Raw genomic sequence first — 26204 nt, 5'->3', positions numbered from 1 at the left:
GTTGCCTACAATCTTTTTTTCTCCTTTGGACCGAAGACTTCATTCCAGCCCCTTGTCAGACCTTTTAGTTAAGTTAGAACCGGCTGTCACCAAATCTTGACGTAACCCTTGGAGGGAATTAAACACATAAACGTAAATGTGCGGACGTATGGTTGTTGTTTTGTTTTTTTCATTTATTTTTTTTATACTTTGCACATTTCAACGCGTGCAGCTGTGGCTTCGCTGTGTGCGCGTGGCTTGACTGCTACATTAACTTTAACGCTTCAGGTGAAATTGGAATAATTGTAATTAAAAAAATAATAAATACAAGCCAAACAATATAATCACCAATCACCAATTTTTGCAGCGTTAATGTTCATGTTATTGGGCGCACATTCGCAGCCATTTGATGTCGACTACTGTACACCCATGCATCCATGTGGTGTAAAAAAAGTGTCCTAGGCCCTATAGGCGAGCCGTACAGTAACCTATAGAAGCCCGTGAGGTTCCTATGCATGACGTGCAGCCAACAAAGGGGAGCTGATGCTCAGAAAGAGCCTCTTATGACAGAGCATAGCATTTATTCAAAGTGATGTGAGCAAATGTGCACAAATTGTGTCAGGGTTGTCACTGCAGCGTGAAACTCCGCTCCCATCTGAATGAGAGCATCAGAACACCAATGCAAAAAAAATCCCAAAGTGAATCCAACGTGGGAGGAACGAACGAGTTGATTGTTCTCTTCTTTTCCCTTCTTATCTTCCAGGAGAGCGGAGAGAAGAGGGATCATCTCTCATTTCTTTTTTTTTTTCCTTTGAGTTTATTTTCACTTCAATTTCTACATCCACCCATTATCAGACATCACCCATAAGCCCATAAAGCCCCTCGACAATGCCGTCCAACACTGTCACCAACGCCAACGCCACTGCATTCAAAGGCTCAGACTATGCTGATTCACCTGGGAACAGAATGGTAAGACTCACGTGTGAAAATATACGCCACAGGAATCTGACTTGAGGTATTTATGAGACTCTGCTGATGCTTGGTATGTTTGTTAATGACTCAGCTTCATTGCTGGTGGCTTTGAAGAATTCAGTCAGTCGTGTTTTGGCTTTTTCAATGACTTGGGCTAAGCTGCTGATTAATTCTGCGTCCGTCTCCCCCATCACTGCGAAGTGCAATTTTATGAAAGGCCTTGAACTCACCAGAGCTGATTTAAAAGGAGATTAATGGTGAACAGGGCTCATGCAGCAACAATGTAGTACAGCCTTTTAGTATTTCCCTAAAAACATCTATCAAGGATACACATGTGCATGCATGTATTAATGGTTTTTTGTCCAACAATAGTTTGTTAGTGTTTTTACTTTGATGTTACATTGATGTAGCCCTCAAATAAGAGGAGTGTGTTTTGTATGGTCACTATGGGCCAAGCCAATTAAAATCTTTCTCTGTTTTTTTATGAATGGACTTCAATCAGTCAAGCTAATGCCTTATTGATCTCTGCAATCCAAACACTTCCTGGATTCTACGCAGTTGCATCAATTCCTTCTGTTAATTGACAAAATAGTCTGATTTTTTAGTCTTCTTTTTTTTTCTTTTAACCAAAGAATCAAACAGCTTGTGGATTGCCATGTCACCTTTCATGATGCAGACAGACCCATCATCGCAGTCTGTGTTGTAACCACAGCATGGCTGAGGAGGCCTTTGCAAGATGCAGCTGTATTATGTGACATTTGTAATGGTGGTTGGTGACGTGGGCGTTGGCTGGTGTAGGTTGAGCTGGAGCTGGAATGGCTCTACAGCTCTTTTACTGGGGGGATCTGTCCTCTTCCTCCATGTTCCCATTACACAGTACTGCCCGTAGTCTTGTTGCCTGGCAACAGACATTGCCTTAAATAACCGGCTACCCAGACGGAAATAGTGCCGAGATATTGACAATGTAGTAGGGTTCACTCCAGGCAACAACAAATCATATTTCAGGCTTTTCTGTTTTTTATTATTTTTTTCCCCCCAGAAAATATCAGAGTGAATCTGTGTGTGAAAATGGTGCGTTATTTCCATTCAGTGTGTCTGAGCGCCCGGGTTGGCTATTGGATGAACGGTGTGATGTAGGCTGTTCCTGCAGGCACTGCTGAATTGTGTCATCCATGTAAGTGGTTCCCAAATGAGCCTGCACACCAGGCTGCACTCAAAACGTGCTATTATCTATGCAAATTCTGCCGCCCTGTTAGGAAAAGCTGAAGCACCAGGCTCTCTATTAGTGATCACACAATGAACGGGGACCATCTGAAAAACACGTCCTCTCTCAAAAAAAGCAACCATACCTGCATTTAAAATAACCATCAGTGGTAACTTCTTTATTTTTTTTATACAGAAATTAATTGATGAATATCCTGTTAGGATTTTTTATGCTTTACGATCAATTATAAACCTGTGCCCATTAATCGCAGCATCACTTACTCACATCCATCTATCTCTTTATGCAAATCAGTTTATCACCCTGGGACACTAATGGCTGATGGATTTGTTCCATTTTAGCAGCAAACACTCTCAGGATGTAACATGGCCTGACCTTTGAAATTCCTGCCTGCATTTATTAACAGCCGCCATTGTTTAAATTATTTAGCAAGTAGAGTCTGCTGTAATCTGTGCGTGCACAAGTCCAGTGTTCAGTCCAGTCACAAAGGTTCGACTTACAGCTGTGTGACCTGATTGGGAGTGTATTGCCACTGAAAAGGTTTTTCCCATATCAACAGTTGTATTTGCACTACTGGTATCAAAAACAAAACAAAATATTTGTCCAAAGCAGTATGATGGCAAGACTTTCAAACAAAAAGCACCTAATTAGACTATGATTGTTTCTTATTGTTACTTTCTTACAAAATTATGTTTTTTATTAGCCTTTATCAGTATGAACAGACTCCTGAAGCACATGGAAAATACATAATAATAACTAGATAACTAAAGAGAAAAAGCTCCCACACCTTCAACAGGGAGGCAACAAAATCCACGGTTCAACTAATGAGCGAGTCCTCATCTCAACAAACACTTGAGGAAATCAGGAAGCAAACAAAAAAACCCTAATTTGAGACTCGATACAACAGTTGGCCAACAAAAACAAGCTTAGTTGAGTTAAGCTTAACTGAAGCTCAGCGATTCTCCGACAAAAACGGCCGCTGCGCTGGTGCTGTCAGCTGCAGGTAAAGGCCAGCCTGGCAGGTGGGCGGTTTGATGGTGGGTCCACGTAGACAGGATGGACTCAAAGGATAATCTGATTCTGTTGAGCTATGAATTCTGGCTCATTGCCAGGGGGCTGTCAAGCTAAGTGACTGGGCCTCTTCCACTGGTGAGTAACGTGAGACGTGCGCGTTTTCCGAATTCATTAACGCTCTAGCATCACAGAATCTGACAGGTCACAGATTTCAGTGTCCACTGAGCAGCTTTTGATCACATCACATGATCTTTATTAGCAGATGGAGTACTCAAGAAAAAAAGAAAACAATTCCAGCATCATGTAATTAAAAGGAAAATTTGACATGTCCAACTGCACGACATGTTGAACTGCACTTTTGATTTCTGGTGTCTTTACGACACCTGACAATTTTTACACCTGGTTGTATATGGAGTGCAGTGATTTTGTGCCGTGTTAAAATGCCGTCGAATGTAAGTTTTTATTTTCAGTGCTGACTTATTTCTAAATAGTTGTGAGATAACTTTGAAGCAGGAAGACACGGCTTGCTCTTTACTGGAGGAGCAGAAGGTGATGGACATGTCCCCTCCCCTCCTCGTCTTGCTGTATTTAACACCATCCATTAGACAGTGACGAAGCCATACGGTATCTTACAGTAGCCTTCTCTCTTATGTCATCCTACACCGCAGTGCCTAAGATTAAAATAAAAGTACTTAACAACAAGTCAGCAGAGGGACTTGGTTACCAGGATACCTTATGGTGTGGAGAGCTCATTTGTCTTGGAGGGAATCTCACATTCAATACTGGAGGAATTTAATAAGGACCCAACCCTCCACCCCACCCACCCACCGCAGCTGTCAGGAATGGCCTTGCAATCTCATTTGCATTCAGACCTGGTGCTGGTGGTCCTATTCAGTCAATATTGAAACTCAAAGCATCTACATTAGGATCATCTTTTCTCCCATCAACCCCAGGGGTACTTTGTGGTGGCGGACATGGGGCTTTGTTCATGGGGGTAGACAGTTTTATTAATCAAAGGGAAATTGCAGCAGGGGAAGGCGGGGGCCAGTCGACGTCTTTGTAACGGTGTCAAGAGGGGATTGTCTGTGGAAGGTCAGCACTTTGTCCGCGGAGCTTTCACTTCGGCCTAATTCAAAGAAATGTGCCATTCAATTTCTATCTGTCTCATTGTCCACTCATGCCAAAGACACTCGAGGACCTGGCGCAGCCCCCCCCAATGTTAATGTGTTTCAGAGTGGTGCTGTTTTGTGTGTGTCACTCCTGGTGGCTGAGGTGAAACTACCCCTTAGCTTCCTGTATGCACAAATGCACTCCACTTATTAGAAGATGCCAATTCCAAATCATGCTGTACATTTGGTTTATTTATGGATTTATTTATGTATTGTTTGACAGGGTGAAAGCACAATACTGGACATGGACCTGACGATGGAGGAGAAGCCGGCTAAAAGTAGTGCCTCCTGTAAAGTCGGCAAGCCTGGGAGGAAGCGCAAGCAGTTTCCGGTGAGGATTCATTGGGCATGTCAGAAATTTTTCAGCTATATCCAGTAATCCATCCATGCTTACTTGCAAATTGCAGTTTTCCAATATTTAGGCAAAATATTGGTCACAGTCAGGATCAGATTTCGACTATACCTTGAGCACAGCAACATACATGACATTATAGAAAACTGCTCCTTTTAGTTAGTCAGCTTGCTAAGTAGTGGTCCCGTTTTTTTTATTTTTTGTAGAAAGATTCCTAAATTCCAAAGTTGTCCTGCTACTGAATATGAAGAATAAGTCAATGTCATTTGAGGAACTTTCAAACCTTAATGAATTTCCTTAGTCTGGGCTGAGTGAAGATTTTTGGTGTCCCATATTGGTCTCGCTAGATTAAGGCCAAAGTACGCTCAGTAAGAACCACTTCATACGGCCGATGTGTCCAGTGCTTGCCACATGGCTGCAGTATTCACGGTTCTGTTCCAGCCAGGGTCCTTTGTTCCCCTTTCTGTCTTGTCTGCCTCTTCAATGTCAAATAAAAGGCGAAAACATGTTGTCCAGTCACATCTTAGGGCAGCTGTTCCAGACATCCATGCTCGCAGGGTGAAAATCCTGCTGTCATTGAGAAGGGTGAGACGCGATTAATCGTTTAAATATGGGGATAAAAGCACAAATTCTGCAGACAGTCTTCCCTGGAGGGGATTCATCGTGTTCTGCAGAAATAGTTGTGGATTCAAACCTGGTTTAATTCCTCGCCTCTGCACAGCTGGCACTTAGTGAAGCGGGTGTGCATGTCAGGTTGCACACAGACATTGCTGTTCTGTTGTCAGAAAGGTGTGTCTGTGTTGTTGGACCATCCAGTGAGCTGGACGGGCCAAATGAGTGGAAGTGAGTAAGTACGCAGGGTCTGAGCTTCTCTCTCAAGCTCCCTTTTTAAATTCTTCTTCAAAACGAGTGCCATAACATGAATGCCTCTGAGGAGAAACTGGCTTTTCACCCCAACATCCAGTGGAGCCTTCGGGAACAACTGCAAACACGTCTGCCACATGACACAACATACAAACTGGTTTGTTTTGCGTCACACGACGAACTAACGCAGAGGCTTTAAATGGTGAAACATTTTGAATTTTGTCACTGTGAAACTGAAGGAATTCAAAGATGTTGAACATCTACACAAGATGACACTCATCAGCGGCGTTTGTGTAAAAGCAAAGCCGGCGTTTCAGCCTTCTACGCTGCTTTGTACTCATGGATAAACATCACACACATCACACAGCATGTTTCTCAGCTACACACAAAAGCCACACTGACACCATTTGTAATCTGTTTATGATGTCTTTTTGTAGTTAAAAGCCCTGATTTAATAATGACTCTTGGGCCAACATGAATCTGGGTGGGTTTTTTTTCCCTGAGATGTTATCATTTGCATAAGCCTCTGCTTAAAATCATGTTAATTAATTCTCACTGTGCGATTCGACCAAAAGGGATTACAAAAACATTTACAGTTACGTATGGCAGAGAGGGAAATGCCAGAGGGTTGTGTCAGTGTGTGTTAAAGCAGCTGAGTGGTACCAGTCGCAGATGAAGAGCAGCTACAGTCAGAATCAGGGTGCCTTAGCGAGTGTTTTTACAGCTGTGACGGATTGGCCACATGTGCCAGACGCTCCAGTCAAGTAGGTGTTTCATTGTTGGTGTCGTTCTTCGAAGGTCACTACTCACCAACTTAACATATCGTCTATAAGGCATTATTGTGATTTTTTTCAGTTTGGATCCTGAAGATACTCTGATGTGGATTTGGGATTTTGATTCTTTTTTTTTTTATGTGCTAATTATTAAGATAAGAAGTGAGAGATGTCAGGTGACAACAGAAGGCAAAGCCTCAAGTCTTTTCCCGTAAAGTCCACAGATATCAGTCAAATTAAGTCCTCATAGAAGCTGTTGAATGTCTGCTTGCAAAATGCCAAACAGAGCTAAGTTTTTATCCATTCAGCTCAGTTCACAGGGTTTTATTTACACATTAACTGACCTTAACTGACCTTTTTATCTCTCATGCATCCAGGCTCTAACATCCAGTGTCCTCTGCCGGACTGAAAAAGGAGGTTGAAAAATTCTTACCTGGTTACACATTTAACCACTGAATCCTCACTAGATCCACAATTTATTTACCCCTGAGGAGTCATCTTAAAGCTTGTGAGGGTGAAAACCTGCAGTGTAATTTCAGACAAACTGGCTGCATGTTAACATGTTTCTATAGGCAGAATTGTTTTGCTCTAAGATGAAAAATGAACTGAACTTACAAGTAAATAAATAGATACGCGCTATATAGACAAACGTATTGGGACACAGGGATTTGCGTTCGACCCCTGACTTCCAGTGAAGGGAAATCTTAATGCTTCAGCACACCAAGACATTTTGGACAATGCTATGCTTCCAACTTTGTAGCAACAGTTTGTTGAAGGCCCTTTTCTATTCCAGCATGACTGTGCCCCAGTGCACAAAGCAAAGCTCCATAAAGACATGGTTGGATGAGTCTGGTGTGGAAGAACTTGACTGTCCCACACAGAGTCCTGACCTCAACCCCATCCAACACCTTTGGGATGAACTGGAACGGAGATTGTGAGCCAGGCCTTTTGGTCCAACATCAGTGTGTGACCTCACAAATGCTCTGCTGCATGAATGGGCAAAAAATCCCACAGAAACACTCCAGAATATTGTGAAAAGCCTTCACAGAAGAGTGGAAGCTGTTTTAGCTGCAAAGGGAGGGACCTACTCTATTTTATATCCATGTATTTGCTTCTTTCTTAGTGCAGTTTTTGTCATAAGTTGTAATTTTTGTGTCATTCCTTTAACAACACTTAAAGTATAACTGAATAATTGAGTTCTGTACTATAGCAAATACTGTATTGGCCTGCCAACAGTCTCATTAATTATAAGAGTACAGAACATTCAATGCTGAACAGAAATCATTTCTAATCTGTAATTAAAACAACTTCAGTCAGAAGTGGAAATCTTCTCTTATGATTCTGAGGAAGTTTCTCATTATTTTGAGATAGTAAATCAACATTTTGAGATTCTAAATCAGTGTCTTGAGATATTAGTTCAATATTTGAAGAGAGTTTCCCATTTTAATGACTTACAGGATTTCTGTTTCACCCCGTTGTCAGTAATGGGCTTCCACACCAAGTTGTCTTGTTGCAGCAGTAAGCTGTGTGTGGTAGCCAGTGTTTTATTTTGACCTCCTTCTGTCTGTCTGAGCTGCCTGATTTACCAACTGTGACCTGTGACCTCTGGCAGGGGCCACATGTAGTTCACTGTGTCAGTAATCTGTTGCGTAATTCTTTCAGCGACAGTTGCTTGCACTGTTTTGTCAGCATGTGAGCATATTCCCCCCGAGCGTGCACAACGTGTCTCTGTTTGCGTGGTAAAACCACACACTCTGCAACCTCTTTTTCTAGATATGAATCGAGTCAGAATATTAATAATGCTTGAGCTGTGCATTTATTGTTTTCATTCATTGTGCAGATGAATGAGTGTGTGCAACTGCTCAGCGTTTACACCTAATTTGTTCTCAGTTACAACAATAATGAAGTCATTTAGAGTTTTGCGGCCTGTGAGGAATGCTTAAAAACCAACTTTGGCCTGATGTAGCTTTGTTTTATGATACAGTACGACTTTCACTGAAGCTCACTGTTCCACATAATTTCCATTGCGTTCATTACACAGGCATTTTATGGGTCTCTGGGTCGCATTAAAGCTAGTTTTACATTGTGTTTTCTCTTCGGGCTGCAAGAACGAGATTACATTTGACTTTTGGCCTCCAGCACGAGGTTGTGTGTTTGCTAAATATCGTCTGCCGAAAGACAGATGCCTCCCACGGCGTCGCTGTCGCCACCTTTAAATGCACACTGCTGTACCTACATCTACAAGAGATGAAAGCTTCAGCGCTTCTCTCATCAGTGTTGACAGTCTGATCTCACAAGACATGCTCCACTTTCTGCTCCCAGTGACCCAGTAATGGGATTGTCTGACAAAAGTGTGTTTTTATGGCTATTTTTAGGCGGCAGCAAAGACACTTTCACATTTCTTCAAAGAGTTGAGCTGAAAAGAATCTTTTCTAGGTCTGCTGCTGCTTTATTTAGGCAAAGCTGGATGTAAGAAGCCAATGTCTGCCACCGTAACTAAAAAAAAATCCGCTTTAGAAAGGTCAGCCCTGTTTGAATTTCACTCCTCTGCAATAGAATGAAATAGCTTAACTGGGCGTTCCGAACGGGATGGAGCGAAGAACTTCTTTGTTGTCCAACAGCCAACATTCCTGACATATTTCCGTGCTGCTGTAATGGTAAACGCATGGCTACAGGAAGCTCAGTAGTGTACCTGATGAACTCCAATGTAATCTCCTCCTCACTTGCAAGTTAATGGCCGTACAGCAGATTTACTGGCACGGCTTTGAAGTTTACAACGCTGGTTTAACAGAGCTGAAAGGGAAATGTCATAATTCACTGACTAATAAGTGTAGAAGTTGAGCTACATGTTTGATTCTGTCCAGATAGACCTGAAAGGGCTTGTGAAATTACGCTTATCTAATATGAAATGCATGAATGCTTTAATTCACATTTTCTTTCAAGTAGCTCATTTAGCCAATAGAGACTGAAGAGTGCTTATCCTCGCTGTGAAAATGTCAGCTGTCTTTTTGCTGCTCACTGAAATGACCCTCTTTCCAAGCTCGCTATATAAAGTGATATGTCATTGCTGCTGACAGACACAACACTGCTGTACACCTTCAGAACAACAAACTGCAACACACTGCTACAGCAATAATAGCCTCTAAAGCCGATAGATTGCCTGGATGTTAACAATTCAACCTTCTCTTCCTCTGCCTGCAGGTCGAGAGCTGTGGCTCTTTCAAAGGCAGTGTGGGTGTGGGCTACACTGGGGTGGGTAGGCCGTCCATGGCACAGGTCCACAACGGAGACGTGGGCGGGCACAGAGACAGGACATCCGATGCCTGTTTCCTCAAACAGGAGAAGAGGGAAGTGGAGAACGGGATCCCCAGAGACCTTTCCTCCTGCCGGGCAGAGGACAGCTCCCAGGGTCAGAGCCGAAGCCCTTCCCAGGAGAACGGATTCCTGCCCAGCCAGGAAGAGCAGGACTCGGAGAAAGACAAGGACGACAGCCTGACGCCGCCGCGCAAGAAACGAGGGAGGCGGAAACTGGAGCGCCCAACGAAATGTGAGTTTTGGTTGGGTTTTGTTTACGTTGTTATGTTCGGCTCGGCAAAGTTTTGATCCGCTTCCCTGTGGATCCAGCAGGGAAAGTCATGTGACCAGTACAAGATGTGGAATGATGAACTGTAAATGGATGTCTGACACAGAGCATGGTGCTGACATCGCCAGGATTAGCAACACTGGGGCTAAAAGTGTTGCAACCGTGCTACTGCACGGCGCTGCCAAGGAAGGGCACTGGTAGATACTAGAGCTGCACTGTAAATCAGACGCAGTTCTAAGGTTTAAACTGTTCACATGGTCCACTGAATGTTACTCAAGTGTTGTTTCACTTCCTTTGATTGTCTCAGTGTGGCTCACCAAATGCTGACATTTGAATGTACGGGATGCACCACGTGACCAAAATAGCATTTACGAGGGAGAAAGAGGACGGCTGCAATGGAACGCTAAATAGATTTTCTTAGAAATCACGTCGTGTAAATTAATTTGGAGACTCAACATCACCAAATCAAGATGATAAATATCAGATTATTCAGTTAATAGCTGACTTAACATTGTTAATAAGGGAATAATGACAAGAATGAAAGCATGACAAAAGGATGCAAACTGTGCGTGTTCTTATTATAAGATTTAAAATTTTTATTAAATTTTAAATTGAGTTTTGGCCCTACAGAAGTGAATCTGCACCAGCCACAGTGCAGCAGGAGATAATATATAAAGATGATATAAATCAGGTGGTCACAGGAGAGAGTGGTGCTGACAGGTAGTTCAGGGTGGAGATTAACAATATCACTTAGCCGCTCCCACACTCTCTGCTTTTTAGTCCGGTCTCCCTCTCTCTTAGCCACGTGTCTCTCTCGCTCCTCTCTCAGCCACAGAGACACCGGCTATGACCTTGATGAGGAGTGCAGTAAATAAAGCCCGGGGAGGAGCGACTCGTCTCCTGGCAACGAGCCTCTGTTGGGAGCTGGCAGGTCTCTGTTGTGGCCGCCTCTCTGTCGGGGGCCCTGCCAGGTGGATGGCGTTGTGCCCAGAGCTCTTTACAAACTGAGTCTGCACTCTGTGTTCACCTGATCTGTGCTTCTAGGATCTGTTACTTTCACTTCAAAGCACAACTCTGGAGTAACCCTGCTTGCTTCTGGTGCCAATGGCTAAAAACTGGTTTTCGGAACCAGGTGAGCGACTCTGTCGCCTAATCTGGATTTGGGTCCAGTGATGCCCAGCTTTAATATGATCCTGGGGTGAATACAGAGGGCATGAGAGACATGTAAATGTTCTCATATTTACTGCCATGATGATGAACGCTAAATTTTAAAGATGTTCAAAAGCATGTTTCGATTACGACCGTCAGGGTCCCCAAACAACAGATGAGATGGGGGAGAATGTGTCCAGATAATGTTGATGCTCATGAGGATCATTTTTACATATCAGAGGGCGTATTAGCCTACCTGTGGAATTATTTTTAAAGTATTTGGCTTATAAATAATGTCGTTGATGTCACTGCGGCAGACATCTGACTGGCCACTACTCAGATGCTTTATAGTAAGTGTAGGAACAGAGTACAGGAACAGTCAGCAGTGTTTTTGACCTCTGTCTCTTCAATTTTGACAGATTTTCTTTTCTAATCTGTTTCTGCCGGCGTGATAAAAGTTAAATCGCTGGTAAAATACACTTACTTATACTTGTTTAGGAGAGAAAATAACTATAGTTTATAAGAGTAAACACAGGCCTCTAGCATTCTCTGCCATAAATTGTGTTGTTTTCAAGCACAAAGGAGCTTAAGTTGCCACTTCAGCCTCTTAAAGTTGACTGTATAAAGAAAACAACTGGCCAAAATATTACAATAGATTATTTGCACTGTGCTCCATAATTATATAATAATAACTGTGCTTCTAATCAGCCTTGTGTGAAAGTACAGATGTGTCGATCTGATATGTACATGTGACCAATAGCACCAAAACATTTCCTCTCACTCTGTCAGTCTCACATTCACTGACAGGCTTCACAGCATCTGCACTGACCACATGTTTACCATCTCTGTGCTTTGCAGTGGCAGCACCGACAGTAAACAGTCATTTCATTTCAGTCTCTCTCTGAACTCAACTCTAAACATAGTCAGAACAGAAGAGTAGCTCTTGTGACGCCACAGTATGTTGTTTTTAAGTCTCAGCTTGTGTAGAAAAGGTTCTCTGACTTATAAGGAAGTGATGTCTTAAAAAAATTCAGCATAAGCAACGAACGGCAGACTGCTTGAAATCAACAAAAGGAGGAACCAAGTTGTCTGCACAAGTGGTGTTAGCCACAGAGCCAAAGAAAAGACGTACAGAAATTTAGATTAGAGGTGCTTCAAGACCTATAGCGCACGACTTCTTTTTTTCTCTCAAGGCTGCAGGCAGTCACGTGATGATGTGTGAACATAGTGCAGGATGGATAGACACACACACACACACACACACACACATTTTGCTGTTTGACATCAGTTTGTGGGCAGGTTTTGATACCTATCACAAACACAAACAACGTGTATATGATTTCTTTCAGTCAGGACATCAAATTAATTTGGAGGATTAAGAAAATACACGGTACAGATTGCAGGTTAGCAAGCAGGCCTGGTGCAAGGCATTGTGGGAGCTGGTGGCTGTGGAGCAAAAAAAAAAAAAAAGCAGAAGGAGATGGTATGTACAGTTTTTAAAAGGGGCCCTTAATTCAGATTACATCAGCTGAATTGCCCAGAGCACTGCCCAGAGTTTAATTGCTTAGTGATGTCTGGAAAATGCAAAAAAACACCCCTCACTGCTGTGCCTTCATGATGTCTTGATTTACCTCAAACACACTAAACAGCAAATCTGACTAAAATAGGCATGCAGGGCGATATTAATCCCACCACCAAACAAGTCTGAATAGAAGGAGCGTTGGTATATTCATCTGAGAAAAAGAGTCATTGCTGGGGGGGGGTTGCAGTGTGGTGGATCGATAGTCAGCTAAACAGGGTTTCTGTTATCCATCTGGAGGGCACAGGAAGGATTGGAGCTCCGGCAGGAGTGGAACTGAGCTCCAGCAATACGAGAGCTGGAACCCACTCAAACTGGCAAGGTATACTCTCTGTGGGCAACGTTAGCCAGCTCCCCTCACAAACCCAATGACCTTGGCAGTTCGTACCGCCTCACCGATTTGTTATATAGTCACTTATTCCTGGTGAGGACGAGGAGACCAGACCAGAGCAGAGAGGGATGGGGGGGAAGAGCAAGGGGGAGGGAGGAACCGGGGGCTCAGCTACACATGGAACCAACTTGAAGAGGCTGCTAAGAGAGTGGACTATTGTTTGGACAGGTCTGTAGGGTACTTCACTGACAAGCCAGAGTTGGCCGTGCAGAAAACTTGCCATCAAAAGTTGTCCTTAGCCTCTCAGGGCTCAAGTGTTATGATAGTGTTTGGGCTTCGACTCGGTAGATAGTCGTGTTTACTCAGACTGTGCCATCATGCTAATTTATGGCACAGCACGCTTGAATGATGTGTACATACTCTGGTGGTGTCACGGTGTCACATCACTGAGCCTGGGCACTTTTAGAAGGGCCTCCTCTGAAATCTAACATTGTGGAAGCAGCAGAAGAGTTGGCTTGAGCTCCCGTGATGAAGCTGATTTTGGCTTCCTTATCTCTTTCTGCTGCTGAATCATAAATCCCTCCTGCTGTCCTAGTGTTTCAGTTGGGAGGTATCCATGCTCCCTGGCTCACCCCTCACTGCTCTGCTGAACACAGGAAAACAATGCTGTTTGAGAATGAATAACATGCCCTTGTTGTTGTGGGCCTCCACGTCTTAACTCATAGCCAAGTTAATGGGAAATCCCAACTGTAGCTTTTATTGTGTTCAAGACATTTTTATTAGACTGTGGTTTCAGTGCATGTTTGGTTTCTGTGCTATTTTTGACAATCTTTACATTCCTCTTCCTCCTGCATCTCTCACTTTTGGTTTTGCAACTTCCTCTGCATATGTGGGGATTTTCTCTCCCGAAATATTTGTCTTTTAAAGAAACTGGTTATAGTATTTGAGTGAGTGAAGTTGAGAGTAACGTTTTGAAAAGTATCAGTACTGCAATTTAGAAAAATACTCCATTCCAAGATCAAGAATGCAAAGTACCTCAATGCTATTTAGTGGAGAACTTCAGAAAATTACTTCACTTTAATCATTGTTACACGTAAAATATTGACTTGACTAACGACTCAGTGATTTTTGTTAGCTTTACCACCATTTCTATTCTAAGTAACGGTCAAATACCAGCTTCTGCATCTCTCCACCTTCAAGTTGTATATTACCCAGCTGCAGCAATGAAGAGACTCATGTCTTGGTTCTGTTGAGGCTTTTGAGATTGGCAAGGAGATTAAATACGGCCCCAGAGCCACAGTCAAGTGAAGCAGTATGTTGTTGCCTTTACGGCTCAGTGTCAGCGGCTTGGGAGGGGCCACGCTAATAGCAACCAGCTGTGTGTCTCATGAAAGGGGGATATAAGGTCAGAAGTGTGACATTTGCCAAAGTAAACCTGGCCCTTCTCCACACTCATCATAACCTGAGCAGTCACTCCACACTCTCTGGCTTGAATCAGACCTTCATATGGCACCTGAGCGCACAAGCACCAGTGATCCCAGACGATTTTCAACTCTGAGCACGCATTAGGAGCTTCCGCGAGCCTCTAGCTCTCAGCAGTTTCATTAATTTGACTTTAATTTGATCAAACACACAGTTAATGGGATGATGTGGAGGGCGAGAGTAATGATTTGGGTTAATAAATGTGTCATACGGTTTATAGATGACTGTGAGGCCAGTTAAGTTTAACGCAGATATGAGGATAACCGATGTGGTCAATTTCCACTCTCCTATGAATGATTCAGGCAATCCATTGTGTTGCTGTCTTTTCTCTAGATGTGGAGCACAAGGAGGAGGACGGGGGTGATGCAGTCAAGACTGAGGTAAGATTTCTGCTTTGTTGAGTCTTTGTTCTCATGCTGATGCAACTCTTGAGGTATCTTTAACACTTGCCAGAACTGTAGCTTCCTTTTTTTAGGGTGAGTTACCTTTCCTGTCACAAACCGTGTATCCTCTGCTTGCCAGCATGATAGATGGTCGTGGTGGAGCTCTAACAGAGGCAGAAACACTTTCTTTGACTTTAAAAAAGGCAGATTTTTGTAGCAAACATACTGCATATGAAAGGATTCTCCACCTGACTCCATCATACCGGTATGTTATAAAAACAATCCATCCAGTGTTGTTACCACAGTTTTCTTCTTTCTTTCTCATGAGTTGCTGTTGATTGCAGACAAGTTGTGAACTTGATTTGGGGATGCTTTTTTGTTATTTTGAACTGTGCAAATACTGTGTGTAAATATTAAGTTAAAGTCAGCAGTCACTCAGCTTACCTTAGCATTAAAACTGGAAACAGAGGACAACAGCTAGCCTGGCTTTGGATAGCCTTGTACATAAGAGAAAGTGTGAACTTTTTGGGAAATACACATATTTGCTTTCTTGCTGAGAGTTCGATGAGAAGATTGATACTGCTCTTGTCTGTCTATTAAATATAAGGCTGGGGCCTGTTAGCTTAGCTTAGCATGAAAACTTAAAACAGAGAGAAACCAACATCCCCTTATCAGCACATCTAAATCTCACTAATGGATATTTTACAGTTTGCTTGTTTAATCTATACAAAAACCAAGGTGTAATTGATTTAACAAGCAAGGTGTGACATGACAATTTGTGCTGGTAGGCAGATTTTGTCCCTTAGGGCAGAGCCAAGCCAGCTTTTTCCAGTTTCCAGCCTTTACGCTAAACTAAGCTAACTGGTCACTAGCTGTAGCTTCATAATGAAGTATGAGAGTTGTGTACATCTTCTCATCTAATTCTTGGCAAGAAAGTGAAAATATATCCAACTGTTCCAACTATAAGGAAACTGCATTGCACCATTGCTTGACTTTGCATAGCTTTGCATAGCTGTCTTTCTTCAAGGCTCCTTCTTCAAAAAAACTGAGTAGTTCTCTTGCCTTTGTACTTGTGAAAGAAATGGTACCTAATGGTGTATAGATTTGAAATATCAAATACACTTGGCAGCTTCTCGCATCAGTCGGTGCTGGTGACCTTGAGACTGTTGCCAGGGAGTTGTGATTAGACACTGTGGCATCCCTTCTTGCTGCCTGCCAATTACAAGCCAATAGCACCATGCGGCACACTGACTCGTGAGTCATCATCTTGGTAGAAATTAGATAACCCCATCGCCTCAGCTGCAAATCACTATGCACTTGTTAACTAGAGTCCGTTTCACAGGCTCTGGTACCCGATCAGATGCACAGATTTACTACAAATCTGGATGCTTCCTTATGAGAGAAACTCTAATAGAAAGAATCAAAAACTAGTAGCTAACTTTTTTATTTTTTTTTTTAACACCTTAAACAGGGAGGTCGAGGCAGGCTGCGACGGGGTGTTGGTTGGGAGATCAGCCTTCGTCAGAGGCCCATGCCCAGAATAACCTTCCAGGCTGGTGACCCTTATTACATTAGCAAGCGGACCAGAGAGGAGTGGCTGGCCAAGTGGAAGATGGAGGTGAGTACCCCAGCTCTGTCCCAGCCACTGTAGATTACAGGGTGAATGACAGGCGTGGAGCAAAGCTTCCAGACTCAAATATAGGGCTTGTTGTGTATTCACAGCCAAGTGTATTTGATGGGTCATTTGATATCTCATGATGGTACCATTTATTTCAGTGGATTTCCAGGGCCACTGGCTCAGTCAGCTCCTGCATTTCCTGACTTTGTTCTTGTCTATTGTATTAGCAGAGGAGAAATCACATGCAGCTGCGCTGATCACATCTGTTTGATGCCTTGACATGATTCATGCTTCCTGGATGAAAATCTTGCCGTAAATTTAGATTTGCATCATTCTGACTGCCTTTGGTGTCTGAAGCTGTGCTGAAGTGATGTTGACTTTAAAGGGTCAGTTCACTTAAATCACTAAGAAAACACATTTTCCCTCTTATCCCTAATGGTAGTGAGCCATGCAGATGGTCTCTGTCCAGTTGTTGGTGTTCAGAACTGAGAACAGCCCTGTGTTTCAAAAAAAAAAAGGCAGAAAAGGCTGCGTTGGTGTGCGTGTGTTGCCTTAGATCCGTGACTTTGAAGGCTTATAAGACACCAATACACTGCACAGTGGTTTATATTTTGCTAAGGACGGATTTTACTGCTCTGCTTACAAACTAATCCACCCGTACTGCTGTTGTAGTGAAAGTTAAGCCACGTTCAGCTTCCCTGTTTTTAAACGAATAAAGGACTGAAGTCAGTCTGAACACTTGTTTGACTTAATGGAAAATTAATTTCAGTTAAAATTTCTGTGTGAATGGAGAGCAGTAGTGGTAACAGTTTAAAAGTTCATTCTAGACCTTGGAAACAGTAGATGACAGAACAATCTCAACTTTACAAGTTCCATCGTATCGTGAAGCTCCAGAACAGCTACTAAACGGACCTTTTGGTGAGTTTGTTTGGTCCACTATTTTTTCCAAGGTGAAGAACAAACTTTTTCATCTCATCTTTTGAGCAGACATGGGTGAGAAGTCCCTAAAGTGTTAAGCGAAATAGAAATGTGAAAATACGCCAATCTGTGACAACTCAGCAAAAACCATCAACTCATTAACGTCGTGTGATTCGATGGAAAGCTTCAAAACCGATACTGAATTATGGACCTTGTAGAATACCGTGTCAACAAACTGGTATTTTTACTGCATTCAGAGCGATCACACTTCACTCCTTCTCAGCAGATGTGGTAACTCAACCAAACTCTGATTTCCTTTTGGACCATTAATAAAAGCTCCTAATTCAGCGGGAAAACCTTATAAATATAAGGTTCCCCACATTGCTCAGATGACTCCTGGTAGTAATGTGATGTAGTAGAACATTATCTGTTACATAATGAGGAGTCTCCATAGTATCAACATGGAGTCTTCCATTTCTACTGCCTCCCCAACCCCCTTTGCTCTCCTCTGGAGACGGCTTAGCCATAAAAATGTCTCCAGGGAGGAAATATTGCCAAATTAGCAGGACATGCCGTGGTCCCACAAGTGAAATGTTGTAAAATACGAGGCAAGTAGTTCACACACAGAGGTGGATTTTCTTAAACAAGTAGCTCTACAAGGCTGAGATTTAAGGGGATTTAAGATGTAAATTTTGAGTGTGCTTGGTTTTGTTTTTTTGCCTTTCTCATCCGGTGTATTGCATAACTTGCACAAAGACTGAGATGTTATGGCATCAACACCCTTTCTTCAGGAGTAATATGATGCATAGGCTTTAGTTTTGCTTCTGCTCTTGCGCCTTTTGCTGCTGCATGTTTCTGCAGCGGGGAAAGACATGGCTGAAAGGGTTACTGCCGTCTTGCACTTTCTCCAGGATCTCTCTTTTTGTTCATGTGCCTTGTGTTACAGTGGACTTCTCCGTCTCGCCCCCTCTCTCCGTTTCCCTCCCCCATTCTTCTCCTGACCCCTCCCCCAGCTATGGAAATGAACTCTGTGCTATGGATATGAGGGTGAAGATGAGGTTTGCAGCAAATTTCCAGCCCTGCTTGCAAGACAGCCTCTTGGCCAGCTGCCAACATTTTGCAAGTCCTCTCTAGCCAACCAGAATTCCTGTCGGCAATCACCTGACCCTGAATTCCCAGACAAAGAAATGTTCATGCTTTCTTTTTTTAAGCGATCTCTTCTACCCTGAGAGTGGGGGCGAAAAAAAACTCAAGCCCCACACTGGATTATGAGGGTTGCCGCTGGTGTGTATGGGTATGTGCACTGCATTGTTTGTTTGATAACACGGGGGATAGTGTGCATGTTCTGATTAGCCTGCTTACAGCGAAGGGGGAATATGCTGACTTCAGGTATTTCCACAAGGGTTTTCGTGGACATATGCTCTGCACAGCTTAAAGGGGTCCCGTCTCTTTAAAAGGAGGAAGAGAGAGCAGGCTTTAGCCGTGTTTGGGAAAAAGTTGCTTGCATGAAAAAAGTTTTTCCCGCGGGGTGAATATGTGCTGAAACTATTTCCTGTTTCGAAGAAACGCCTAGAAATGTCAGTAGTAGAACAGTTTTGTTTTAGATCAGATATGTTTGTCTTTAAAATGCTGCTGTGTTTTGAGAGTCACCGTGATTTCCCTTTACATAACATTTAACTGGGAAAAGGTGAGGTTGTTGTTTGGGCCTCAAATCTCATTCCTTCTAATCATTGTCTACTTAGCTCTGTTTGACTCAGGACACAGATTTACTGTAAGAAATGTAGTTTGATTACTTGAAAAGATTTTAAAGGGGATTTGGAGTAAGCCGAGGAGCCTCCTCAGGCAGTTTTGTTTTTTTAAAACCACACTTGTGGATTCAGAGGGGATTCTGTTTATGTATTCATGGCTGACTCTGTAATATTCCTAATTATCTCTTAAAAGGATGCAGTACAATGAGAACCAGATGGCCTATTTTGGTGTGGACCCCCCCCCCCCAAGGCCACTCATGAAATATACAGCCTTTGGAGGAATCTGTGCTAAAATCAGGCTAATGAATACAGTAGCCACATTGACGCACAACAGAACCTGCCAAATGTGCATTTTCAGACAGTATTTCCACTTTAAAAGGTTTAAGATCAGCTTTTGCGCTGTTCTTTTTCTGGTGCGTGTTAACTACACCTGTCGTGACTTAAGGAAGTTTTTATTATTTGTAAGCAGTCCCGCTCTTTGACATATGTCACTGTATTATCCATCAAACAATTACACAAAACAGACCCTGCTGTGTCTCTCCTGCCTGTTGCGCATGAGAGACTACTGCATTCAAAGGACAAACTCTTTTGTGTTGCTTCAAAGGGGCTTGCTGTCACGTGTGAGGAAGTAATGTTCACTGACAGGTTATTTCATCTAACTTTTATCTTTCAACAGTTTCATCAGTTTGCTGAGTGCTTGTTTGTTTTGATTCAGCGCCACCTGAACTGATGCTCAAACGTCTTATATCTAATTTGTCTGATGCTTGTTGTCTTCGTCACAGTACTGCAAAAACCCTTTGTCAGAGTTTTCAGAGCGTTTTGGCTCTTTGACTCTTTAGGACTAAGAAATTTGGCTCATAAAGTTAACAGCCCTTATAACAGGCAGTTGCTGTCTTATAAACGTGACCTTTTTGTTAACAAGTACAGCCCAGATTAGATATTAGAGTAACTTCTGCACACCCCAGGGACCAGTATCTCACCCGTTTTTTCTGCCTCCCAGCGTCACCTCTTGAGTCTTCTGGGTATCATGCTGCACAGACCTCTAAGTCAGATTATCCCTTATTGTACACTCAATGTGTTTCTACAGTCTTGCCAGAGGCGTGTAGAGCTTCTGTTTTCACTCTCTCATAACAAAATCCACAATTACTGTTAGTACATTAACTCGGGTTTGGTTTTTCCATTGTATTCACACATAAGATAGTTTTTTCCAGCAGAAAAAAAGATGTAGACGAGGTTATTTAAACACATTTGCCCTGCTGTGTTTATACATCTACAGTATGTCTGCTGTCATTTTTGGTATTCGTCTTCAGCGCGGCGTGACAGCGGATATAAGTGGTGGTATTTCTGAGCTGTCAGTGACAGGCAGGCGTGTGTAAGTGATAAAGACCGCATTGTGTCTCCGCTACCTCCTTTTTCTATTTTCCCCTTTAGACTCGGAGGGCCTGTCTTTGCTGGTGGAGCTGCACACACACTGTGAGGCCCCCAAAAGGGGGGCATTTACAACTGGGAAAAAGTCCAGAGACAAATATCTGGTTCTTTCTTATAGCCACTGTACTCTCTCTCCTCCCCCCACTGCCTTTTCAGTGTCACTTTCTCATTGGCTCAGAGGAGAAGGAACCCTGGAGACAGTCTGACCCTAAACACACCAAAATAAGCACACTAACAGTAGCTCAGCTGCTTTATGGTCATTATTTCTCTCTCAGTAGTATACCTGTGATTACTGGTCACCAGTGATGAAGTAGGTCACTCACATTCAGCTTTGCAGTTGTTCTCAGTCAGACCATGCTTTCCTATCTGCACTGGCAACCGCTCTGCTCACATATGATTACAGCTTGTTCTTCCCTCATACACAAAACGCATTTAGCAGTTAAATTGACATTTGTTGTTTTTTGCAGTTTACCATCTGGAGCCACACATCCAAGCAGGCTGTTGAACTCCAGTGTGCTTGTGCTGGAGCCAAGAGGTCTAACACATATGGCCAAGGGCTTTGAACAATCCATCCAGCACTACAGTACAGATATTTATAAACCACAGCAGAGCCTCTTGATTGAAGAGCACATGTTTCTACTCTTCTGCGCCGAAACCCCTCCCCATGCCGTCCAGGCACCACCTCCCCTTAAAGGCGCTATTGTTTACGAGTCACACTGAGAGAGAGGACGGAGGATTGTGCTGTGCTCCGAGTCTCCCTCCTTCTGCCCTTTTTTTTTTCTTTTTTTCTCCTCGTCTTCCCACACACCCAGTCCACCTCTGGACATTTACAGTGTGTGTGTGAGACCCGAGAACTTTGGAAAGACTTGAGGAAAGTAAGCACAGCTGTGCAGCACTGCTCTCACGTGGAGCCTATAGTATGACTAACACGTGTTTACATATGGGACCGCAGACATATATTCTGTGCGTGTGAGCGTGTTTTCAGAAAGTTAACGTGTGTGCATGCAGAGTCCTGTCGAGTGTGTGTGTGTGTGTTTGTGTTTGAAAGAGAGACATCAGAATGAGTGCAGCTGTTGGGGATTTACTGTGAGAGGCTTAAGTCCAGGCTGCATCTCGTCCTCTCTGATCGACCTAGCGGTACAGTGTCAGGTACCACAAACCCAGTGAACTCTCCGCTGCAGCTCTGGACACCAGAGAGTTACTGTATACCGTGCTGTTGATGAATGAGCCTTGCAGCCGGAGATAAAGCCGTGTTTGCAAAAGGCTGTCCAGCTCCCACTATCAAGATTGAGCATGAACACAGCGGGGAGGACGTGCACGACTTCAGCTAAATGGTTAAAAATGCTATCAGCCTCTATCGATACTATATTTGTTTGTAATGTTTTATTGAGAGCGCTGCATATGCGCCGCATTTCTGTGGCATTATTAACTAATGCCTTCCTTTTGAAAGGTGTTGCTCTTTCACCCACAGGTCTACTGTGCATTTTAGCATCTTTCAGGTCATTGTTTTGGTTCTACAGCCTGCGATTTAAATGTTTTGGTTCACTCTCACTGTTCTCATCAGCACCTTGTCCAGCCCGAGCCGGTCCCTCTTTGCAGAAAAATAAAAAACTGATAAACTCACAAATACAGACAAAGCTTGTGACTGATTTAGCTGCTAAAGATTTTTCCATCTGCAGTTGGTATCTGTCAAAACAGAGCAAAAAGTTGCTTAACAGTCAGATATTTTGTTAAATTGTCCAGAAGCTGGTGTCACTTTCATCTATGTGTGATCTATGCAGAAAAAATTCAGGATGCTAGCTTAGCACAGAGATGTCTAATTTTAATTGTAATGTCTTGTCTACTTAGCATTATAGCAATTAGGCATCTGAGCCAATTAAACGCTTGTGTCCATTAGCACCTGAACAGCGTGAAGCGCTGAAAAGACCACGGTTGATCAGATCCATTTGTTTCTTTCTTCCTTTCTACTTTGACTTATTTCCTGATTCATGTCCATGTCTGTGGTCTCCAGGAAATTGGTCCATTTCACCCTCCTCTTCTTCCCATATGTTAGCACTAGCCAGTGAGCAGTGGTTAGCTGGGCATCGTGGCTGACATTAGAAGTTTTGTTGGGTTTTCTCAGGTTGTTTTGGTTTTGAATTTGTTATGTCTGTGATTCCTTGTATTTCTTTTTGTTACTTTTATAGAAAAGTTATACACTTCCAAGGGTTTTTAAATCTACTGTACACTAGATTCTTTGTAAAGTTCATGTACTGTTATTTGTATGAACTTTTTGTTGTATTTTCGTATACAAATGTGATACTTGCCTTAAACACTGAGCTCATCACCTGAAGAAAAAAACTGTTCTCATCATTGCTGTCACTGGGCTGTGTTTCAGGCAGAGAAAAAGGCCAAACTGATGTCAGCGATGAACGCGATGAAAGATCACGAGGAGAGTGAAAGCGAGACCCTGAGAGAAGATGTCTCAATAATCAAGCACCCATCGCCTTCAAAGCTGCTGCAGCAGCAGCAGCAGCCTCAATCACACACTCAGTCACAGCCTCAGTATCAACAGCAATCACAGCCGTCGCTGCCTCAGCAGCAACAACCTCAGCAGCAACAACATCAGCAGCAGCAGCAGCAGCAGCAGCCTACTGACCCGGCTTCCCCCACTGTGGCCACGACCCCTGAGCCCATCGCCATCGGAGGTGGAGACAAGACATCACCCAAGTCTGCAGACACTGAGCCTGAGTATGAGGTGAGATCATTTGGAGCTCAGTTCACGCTGATTAATGTCTGAATGTGTAGACTAAAGGGATTTGACAACACAGCTCTGCAGTGGAAGAAGGGTTTAGTTTAAGGGCCAGGGTTAATCCGTGTCGAATAAGTCAGCTACTCATGTTTTGCAAATGTATTAATTTCAGTTGTTTTACAACTGTCAGGCGCGAAACGTTCGAAAGAGCAGGGAGAGTTAATAGATTATTAGAATAGATTAGAATTTAAAAAAAATTATATTAAATATCTCTGGATCAAACTACAGAAAACTGCAGATGAACATTTAAGGCGAAACTTTGATGTGTGAACTCGCCCTTTAACAGGGAAGAGTTTTAAGTAACTGATCATTAATCACGAACCATTTCAAAGCAAAAAATGCCAAGAATAACTTAGCTGAAGCTTCTCAGTTTAGGGGTAGGGCTGCTTTTCTTTCTTGTGTCAGTAAGAGTCGAGTCTAGCTAGTTTTGGTTTACATTCACAGTGGACAGGAGGTCATGTGGCTCAGATCTTATCTGTTTGACGGCGCATGACATGTTGAGCATATGTGTTTATAATCTTTCTCTAATTTTGTCATCCCGATTGTCCATAATGATTGTAATTACTATGTTGGTCTGTTCTGTTCACATGAAATCCATTGCATGTCTGTTCGTTCAGCGAGAGGGATCCCTCCTCTCCTCCACCCTCCCTCCACTCACCCCATCAAAGGGGTTTTGGGGGAGTTTCTCCTTAACAAATCGAGGGTCTAAGGATAGAGGGTGTCATATGCTGTGCACATTGTAAAGCCCCTTGAGGCAAATTTGTGCTTTGTGATACTGGGCTATAAAAATAAATTTGACTTGACTTAACTTTACCAAACTGAGACAGAGAGTGTTTAAAAAGGTTTCACATTTATGCCCAGAAGTTAATTCAGAGCGGATGATGAGTTTTTTATTTTGGCTGCAGGATGGTCGTGGTTTTGGCATCGGCGAGCTGGTTTGGGGGAAGCTGCGAGGGTTCTCGTGGTGGCCAGGCCGCATCGTATCCTGGTGGATGACGGGACGCAGCAGAGCCGCTGAGGGAACCAGATGGGTCATGTGGTTTGGAGATGGAAAATTCTCAGTGGTGAGTGCTTAGAGCCAACATTAATATTGCTGTCAGGTTATTTTTTTTTTTTTTCACCTGAAATTGAGCAAAACAGCCTTCCGTTTATAGTGACAACCGCACACTATATGATGAGCTTTTTTCGTTTTATTTGCTCAAATAATCACTTTTCCAGCGTAAACATTAAAGACATTAATTGCCAGACATGTTTTCCCCTCAACAACACCTTTTTTCTAATGCTTGAAGTAAACAGTTGTTTGATTTTCTGTGTTTTTTACAGGTCTGTGTGGAGAAACTCTTGCCTTTAAGTTCCTTCCATAACGCCTTTCACCAACCAACTTACAACAAGCAGCCCATGTACAAGAAAGCCATCTACGAAGTGCTACAGGTGAGTCCATAATAACATGCATGCTAATTGAAATCACTGCTTCTTTCACAGTAACACATTTATATATATATATATATACACACATCTGTGGGTATACTTGTGATAATTTTCAGTCACAAATATTTGTTTTGTGCTCATAGGTGGCTAGTAGCCGGGCAGGCAAAGCCTTCATGGCCTGCCCTGACAGTGATGAAACAGAAACCTCCAAATCAGTGGAAATGCTGAACAAGCAGATGATTGACTGGGCGATGACAGGATTTCAGCCCACTGGACCCAAGGCCTTAGAGCCACCAGAGGGTAAGAGCTTGTCAGTGAAGCTTGAATTGTGTCTGTATGTGCTCACTGCTCTGATTAAGCATGTGATTAAATAATTCATAAGGCCTGTAATGTAAATTGTCTGACTTGATGTGCACCCCAGAGGAGCGTAACCCATACAAAGAGGTTTACCATGAGATGTGGGTGGAGCCTGAAGCAGCAGCCTACACGCCTCCTCCTGCCAAAAAGCCTCGCAAAAGCACAGCAGAGAAACCCAAGGTCAAGGACATCATTGATGAGAGGACACGAGGTAAGGTGTCTCATTTATTAAGTTAAGTAGGAGTCATTAACTCTATATTCCTTCCCATGGGGAGGACCTAAGAGTTTTGCATTGAAGTAAGTGGTCGAAGAAGTAATGCGTGGACCATGAGGTCCATTAGAGTGGCAGGTTTAAGGTGAAAGTGAGTGATGTGATGAGGCAAAAAGGTCTGGACTCTCACAAGGACGATAAATACATGTGTGTTTGAATTTGTTCTGTGCATACTGGGCATGTCTGATTCAGTAGCATTCGAGTCCAGTCGAGATCGTATCACACTGTTGTTTTATTTTGTTTTAGGTCTCTGTGCTTGGCAATTTTCTGAAATTTTTGTTACCTTTCATGGTTTTGCATTAAATGTGCACCTCTTAAGCACCTTGTAACTCCAACGCTCTTAGAATAAAGTTTATTTACTAACTGATTTTCATATATCTTAAGTTAACATTTTAAAGCTAAACGCTTTGAAGCTCTATCAATAATTTACTGCTTTACAATAACATGGTTCTGAGTCGGATACATTAGCAGCTCATTATTTACCCAACATTGGATAAGCATTTAATGCACCTTTTATTTACACTGTTATGAGTAATAACACTCAATCTTTCCTACATGAAATATAGTTAAAAAATTATAAATTTAATGCCAAACTGGATCCAAAAATGTCATTTTGAGTAAGGTGTACACAATTTGGTGTACCACAGGGCTCAATTTAAGGGCCCTTGTGGCTCATAATTTGCATAAATTATCTGCGTAATATTTAAAATGGACTTACAATATTTTCTTTGTTGGTGACATTAGTGTCTTTCATTCTCACAGAAACATGAGAAACCTCTGGTTGCTGCAAAAA

At 42.8% G+C, this 26204-nt stretch overlaps 1 protein-coding gene across 5 annotated transcripts in view; it reads left to right on the top strand.

Moving 5' to 3' along the window:
* dnmt3ab (DNA (cytosine-5-)-methyltransferase 3 alpha b) overlaps nt 1-26204 on the top strand; it is a 37669-nt gene that overhangs the window by 689 nt on the left and 10776 nt on the right. For 2 of the 5 annotated variants that reach the window (XM_046412786.1, XM_046412785.1), the window contains exons 2-11: nt 743-948; nt 4580-4687; nt 9547-9892; nt 14803-14849; nt 16324-16470; nt 22942-23301; nt 24261-24419; nt 24679-24786; nt 24927-25083; nt 25205-25351. In XM_046412786.1, coding sequence (XP_046268742.1) covers nt 868-948; nt 4580-4687; nt 9547-9892; nt 14803-14849; nt 16324-16470; nt 22942-23301; nt 24261-24419; nt 24679-24786; nt 24927-25083; nt 25205-25351 — 1660 coding nt within the window. In that variant the 5' untranslated portion in view covers nt 743-867. Of the gene's footprint in view, nt 1-742; nt 949-4579; nt 4688-9546; nt 9893-10632; nt 11061-14802; nt 14850-16323; nt 16471-22941; nt 23302-24260; nt 24420-24678; nt 24787-24926; nt 25084-25204; nt 25352-26204 lie in introns of those variants that run through there. The other 3 variants (XM_046412788.1, XM_046412787.1, XM_046412789.1) reach the window with 2 other exon arrangements.

The sequence above is a fragment of the Scatophagus argus genome, chromosome 15 (assembly GCF_020382885.2).
Source record: "Scatophagus argus isolate fScaArg1 chromosome 15, fScaArg1.pri, whole genome shotgun sequence".
In the NCBI taxonomy this organism is placed as follows: Eukaryota; Metazoa; Chordata; class Actinopteri; family Scatophagidae; genus Scatophagus; species Scatophagus argus.
The sequence above is the reverse complement of the archived record's forward strand: the minus strand, read 5'-3'. Positions and strand labels throughout refer to the sequence as shown.